The sequence below is a fragment of the Leptosomus discolor genome, chromosome 1 (genome assembly GCF_034619465.1).
Source record: "Leptosomus discolor isolate bLepDis1 chromosome 1, bLepDis1.hap2, whole genome shotgun sequence".
In the NCBI taxonomy this organism is placed as follows: Eukaryota; Metazoa; Chordata; class Aves; order Leptosomiformes; family Leptosomidae; genus Leptosomus; species Leptosomus discolor.
In genome coordinates, this window is record NC_141391.1 from 176,918,726 (window position 1) to 176,924,725 (window position 6,000).

The window sequence follows — 6,000 nt, forward strand, 5'->3', positions numbered from 1 at the left end:
GCTTAATAGTGCTGAATGCATTATGCAGCTTGAGTGAGAAATCTGATTAAAGCCTCCAGAAGCGTGCTGTTAAAACTTCAGTTGTCACAGACAGAGGTGTATGTTCATAGTGTTAAAAAAAAAAGAAGCATTTTGAATTGAAGATAACTTCTCAGATGGGAGACAGCAAAATACTGGCAAGTAAACAAAAGGAGTGAAAACCTGGGACTGGATCAGAGAACGTTTTTAGGCATTCGGGTGCTTCACAGTGGCTTAGTGGGAATCATGGAGGAGATGCACTGTAGGAATCAGAAGTAGCTTGTAGAAATCTTTGATTAGATAGGCTCACCTGGCTAGTGTTTGGTTCTTAAGGGTATTGTGGACTCCAACTTAAAGTCTATGGGAGGTATTAAACAGTATTTCTACTTAAAACAAAAGCAAGTTGGGGGTGGGGGAAGAATAAAGCTTAAACTCCAGAATTTTGTGTAATTAAGCTTACTGAAGAAGCAACCCCCCACCACATAATATAGGTAGGCTGTTCAAAGTGTAAAACTTGGCTCCGCAATTTCAATTCTATGGAGCAAGTCCTGAAGCAAAAGAGTCAGCACCTGGGATTTATATAAATCTGGACACAACAAAGTGGAACTTTGTGCAACTTGTGTTTTTGTGTCAAAAGCAGTTATCAGCATATGGTTTAGGAAATAATGTTGTTTTATGCAGGATGATGATGCTGAGGCAATCCTTGCTGCAGACTTTGAAATAGGTCATTTCTTGCGTGAACGTATAGTCCCCCGATCAGTATTGTACTTCACAGGAGAAGCTATTGAAGACGATGATGATGATGTAAGTATAACGTTCTTTTGAAACACTAAAAACTTCGAAATAATGCTGCTTAAAGACTTGGGGTAACTTCTGATTTACAGTGTTGGTATCCTTAGAATGGGATGTATCAACGTTACTTCCTGCTGAGCTTCCTAGAGTGTTCGGTAAAGAGCAGCCCAAAAGTAAATAATCTTTGAAGTAATGACTTCAGAGTTTTGTGGCAAAAGTGGTGGTAGAAGCTGAACATTTTAGAGGATGTATTGAGTAGAATTTTGTGTATAAAATGTTCCTAGGGTGGTGTACCCAATACTTTGGTAGAACTATAATGAGCTGCCAGAGAACAAATCTGTCTGTCTAGCTGCTCAGCCTGTTCTTTGTGCTTACAGTGATACTGGGCTACCAAGTTCCTTGAGATTCAAGCCTGATCGTTTCAGGAGGGCAGTCTCCTTAGAAAATGGTAGATAAGCACATTCAAAGCATGCCAAGATGTTCAAAGCAAGTTATGCAAAAGCTTGAATTAAGTACTTTTAAAGGAGCTAGGCTTGAAAAACAACCCACAAAACCCCAGAACTTTATATGGGTAAAATACTTTCTCTCCCCTACCTCCACTCAAAAAAAGGACAGTTTGATTTGGCTGAGAAGTCCTGCCTTAAAATTAATTTTTAGAATGTAAAATGGTCACTCTTAGTTGAAAGCCTTGGCAAGGGGAGGTGGGAGAGGGAAGGGACTGTACAGATTGCCTTAGGCTTTGAGACACCCTGCTGCCCGGAAGGGTTGTCCCAAACTAATGGCCTCTTCCAGTGTTGCACGTAAGGAACTTAAGGTAGACAGTTCTCTCTGCGAGAGGGTAGCTTAAGGGGTTGAACATTGTTCATGCTGATGCATAAAGCATTTTTAAGTATGTCGTGTATAGGAAGCTCTCTTAGAGCACAGTACGCTGTGGTCTCTGGCATCTGCTGAGTTACTTGGCTGCATGTGAGCCACAAGTGGCTGTGTTTGACACTTAAAGCTATTTATTTTCTCTCCTAGTACGATGAAGAAGGTGAGGAGGCAGATGATGAGGTAAGCTGACAAATGGCCTTGACTTAAATAGTTTCCCTCTTGTGGTTTGTCATCTGGAATAAGAGTTCCTTTAGTTTTTTGAATGCTCTGGACACTAAGTTTAGGTATTACTTATTAATGTAAAATATGACAGACGCATTGTTTTGTGGATCTAGGCTAAATATTTTTAAAACCCTACAAAATACAAAACCAAACCAAATGAAGACAGCCCTAAGGGTATCTTACAAACTAAGTTGCAACTGATGTAAAAAGATGACTTGCTTCGTGGAGGGCAAACTAATTACTGCTTTAAGTTATGCATATTGTATTAAAGTATTTGAGAGTATAACTTAATTTTCTGGAAAATGGCTTAAGAAACTGATTGTAGATAAGCTAGAGAAATATAAACAAGTGTTTTCTTTCAGGAGGGGGAAGAAGAAGCAGATGAAGAAAATGATCCTGATTATGACCCAAAAGTAAGGAAGTAAAAAGAATATTTGAAGCTTGTGTGTGCATACGCATGCTTAAAATTTTATGTAGGTTAAATCTTGATTTTTTAATTGGAGTATTTAATCAATAGTTCCTATGGTGAGTATGTTTTGGCTGAGGCTGTTCCAGTCTCAGTTCTGACAGACTTAATATTGGTAGAGAAACTTTTAAAAAGTTCTTTCTCCAGGAATCATTTTGTAAAAGTAACTTTTGGCTTTGAGCACAGAAATCAGCCAGGCCTGCTTTTCTACGGACTGGTCTTGCAACAAGTTGCTGCTAATAATGGAAATGTTCTATAACGGTTGCAAGGACCTGCGGAGAACGGTGTAATCCAGATTCAGTTTTTGGGGACTCGTGAAAAGCTGTCTCTAGAACAAGTTTTCCCAGCAGAGTACAAAACTGAGACTCTTGGGGTATAGATAGTAGCAAGTCTTTTATTGTTTGAGGTAGCGGAAGTCAAGGTTCGGGAGTGCATCTACAGCCAAGTACTAAAATGTGAACAGCCAAGAGCAACTGGCAGCTTGTTCAATGGGATGGGCTATTCGCTAGTCAGGCTCAGTTTGCTGGAAAAGTGGTTGTGAGCTACTCCATTCATAGCGCTTTTCCTGGCTGAGGGAAGGGCACGTTTGGCTACCTGAAAGCATCTGATGGCGGTAGGTGAAAGTTGCAGTCATGAAAATGGAAGTCTGTGTGAACTAAAAATGTCCGCTGTGAAGTGCGCTTGCACTTTCAAACGAGGCAGCAGTGTATTTCTCAGTAGGCATGGCGTGAGCGACAATCAAAGTGCTTTTGAGAGAATTACATAATCTTAGCATTGCACCTAAAAAAGATGTAGGGAATAGAACTGTTAATCAAAGTGTGCAGCCTGCTGGTGATGTTTCATCTGCTGTAGTGTATTCAAATTGCTTCCTATTCAAGAAAGTTTTGGAATCAGAATTAAACAGCTGCAAGATGGGTTTCATATTTCCACCACTTCAGATTGCTTTTCTAGACTGAAGAGAACTGAGAAAGGGCAAGACTGTATGCTTGGTTTCAGAGGCAGCTGCCAAAGGGCTAGACACAGTAGTGGTACTATAGTGTATTGACATAAGCATAAATAGTTGTAAGCTGATCACAGGCTGAAAGCCAGCTGAATTTATTAGAGCACTGTGGTCCTAGAACAGCTGTCCAGACCAAGGAGTAAAACTTGTGACTGAACTCTGCCCCCAAAAAGCCTTTTCCTTAATTTCCTGTATTACTGTGAGAGATTGTTGGTTGTCTCTTCAATGTAACAGAAGAAATTGTCCATGTTAGACTTTTGTAACAACTGGAATTTATTGTGAAAGAAGTTTCCAGAGTGTGAAGAGCGTACCATGATTTGGTGTTTCATTGCATTGTTCTACATTGGCTTCTGGAGTAAGGCTGTGCCCTTGTTATTGACCACAAGAAGCTCCTTTTGCCTCAAACTGTAGCAGGCCTGGATGCTTTTTCTGATAAGAGTTGTTTGTTACTATGTGTAGCTGTCCTCCTCCTTTTTCCGGTTTTAATGTCTTTCAGAGTATCCCACCACACTTAGTTCTGAACTGATTTTTGTTCTGGATCATACAGCTATGCACTAACAAAGCCCAAAATAAATGCACTGTGGATGCTGCCACATCCAAAGACAGCAGTATTACTAATACTAGGCAATTACTTTAAGGGAAAAGATGAAGGAAGACCTTGAATACTGGAACTTGAGAAAGTATGTTTAGCAATACTAATAGTTCTTTTAAAACACTGATACCTGTAAACTGATATTTCCTTTTTTCTCAACAGAAGGATCAAAACCCAGCAGAATGCAAGCAGCAGTGAAGCAGTGTGTATGTGGCCTTGAGGATTACCTGCACTGTAATAGCCTAAACACAACTATTAGTTACTTACAGCCTTATGTTTTGTATCTTGGTAGAATTAAGTAACCAATTTGTTAAAAAAAAAATCAAACACAGAAGAACCAGTTTAAAATGTAGGTTCAATCTACCTAGCATTTTAACAGTATAATTTTCTGCCAATATGTAGAATGCAGTAAATCCCCTAAAGCATGAATGTTAATTCATTGCTACATAGTTTGGTTCTTGTGAAGTCTTTGTCATGTAGCTATTAGACTGCAGCTGTGAAGATTATCAGAACTGTTAACTGAGACCAATATTTGTTTAGAGAAAACTCTCTCCTGAAGAACCAACCAAAGTATTTTTTCAGCCCAGTAGTCTGAACGGGTTTAAGTCTGCTTGCACTAGCTGTGCCTTCATTACTTTGTTATAGAAATGGCAGTGACTTGTACTAACTAGGAGATGATGATGCATTTTTGAATTTGACTACTTGAGAAGACTAGTATAACTTGTTTAATTTCCAACGAGACCACATTAAACATTCATAACTGTCAGCTTGTTTATGCTATGGGTTTTGTATTTTATGTGACATAGTGATCTACAAAAGAAACCTAGTCATCATATTAAGGTTATTGTTTACCACTGGGGTGTGAATAAAACCTAGTATTTTCAGAAGCTAGTCTTGTTTTATTATGATGTGTGTATCTGCATGTGTAAACTGGTAAGGCATATCTTTCATGCTGCAGTTCATCTTTTGCTAGAAACAAAAGCCGAGAGTTACTGAAAAGTAAATTATATGGCATTTTAAAAACGCAATAGTTGGATCAAACTTTCCATTCTTTCCACTTGCAGTGTGATACTTGTGAATCTGAGCTAGGTGTTTTGGTCATTGGTCAACACTGCCATTTTGAGAAGGCAAGTTTTTAGAAGTGGGGCTAGATCTGATAAAGGACTTCGGTATTGCAGTGCCTGACTAAGGCAGTGGTTATTAGTATGAAATCTGGAACCAAGAAGGGATTTCCAGTCTGGGTAGACAGAGCTAGCTAGGTTGTCCTGAACAAAATCTGCCCTGCAGCCTACGGGAGTGCTAGAACACTTAGCTGTATTCCAGTTTGTACTCACTGTATCCAGCATCTACAGAGGAGGAAACGAACCGCAAGGAATTCCTCTCTCCTCACCTAATGTTCTGTTCACTTGCTTACATTTACATGTTCTGGTTCGTACTTTTTCCATATTGGATGTTCATTGTCAGTTGAAACATATGGGCTAGAAGATCTTTCTTATCCTAACCTTGTCTCTAGCCTAGCAGTGGAGGTGCTCTTGATAACATGTGGATTTGAATGTACTCAGCTTGAAGAGACTATGGACTGATGTCTTCCATTTGAGTTTTCTCAGTAAGATGCTACTATACTCTGCTCAGTGCTGTCCTTCACGTAACTACAGAAGTTCTAATCTTCTAATCAAGTACTCAAATAACTTTTTGAAGGACAGGACGATCCCCATAGGGTTGGAAGGAAGTGTCCAGCCTGGCCATGGATCTATTTCTGCAGTAGCTACTCTTTTTTTTTTTTTTTTTCTTCTTGCCACTGATACACTGACTTAGCCATAAAGGTTTGAAAAGAGCAGGGCAAGCAGGAGGCAACAGTCACATGAGGATGGGGCTGGTGGAAGAGTTTCTCTAGCATGTCTCTTGCCTGGAGGGTAGGGAAGTAATACAGAATGAAGCTTATCCCAAGTGCCCTTCTGAATCCTCAGGCCCCCCCTGTGAGGGAGAAGTTTTAGTGTGCTCTGACTAAACTGATTTTTTTTAATTCCTTAGACTTAA

General features: G+C 39.6%; 1 protein-coding gene across 3 annotated transcripts in view; it reads left to right on the forward strand.

Moving 5' to 3' along the window:
* Positions 1-4,850, forward strand: part of NAP1L1 (nucleosome assembly protein 1 like 1) — a 30,519-nt gene extending 25,669 nt beyond the window's left edge. The window contains exons 12-15 of one of the 3 annotated variants that reach the window (XM_086471563.1): positions 700-822; positions 1,831-1,863; positions 2,268-2,318; positions 4,126-4,850. In XM_086471563.1, coding sequence (XP_086327689.1) covers positions 700-822; positions 1,831-1,863; positions 2,268-2,318; positions 4,126-4,161 — 243 coding nt within the window. In that variant the 3' untranslated portion in view covers positions 4,162-4,850. The remainder of the gene's footprint in view (positions 1-699; positions 823-1,830; positions 1,864-2,267; positions 2,319-4,125) is intronic. The other 2 variants (XM_086471578.1, XM_086471570.1) reach the window with 2 other exon arrangements.
* Positions 4,851-6,000: the final 1,150 nt, after the last annotated feature.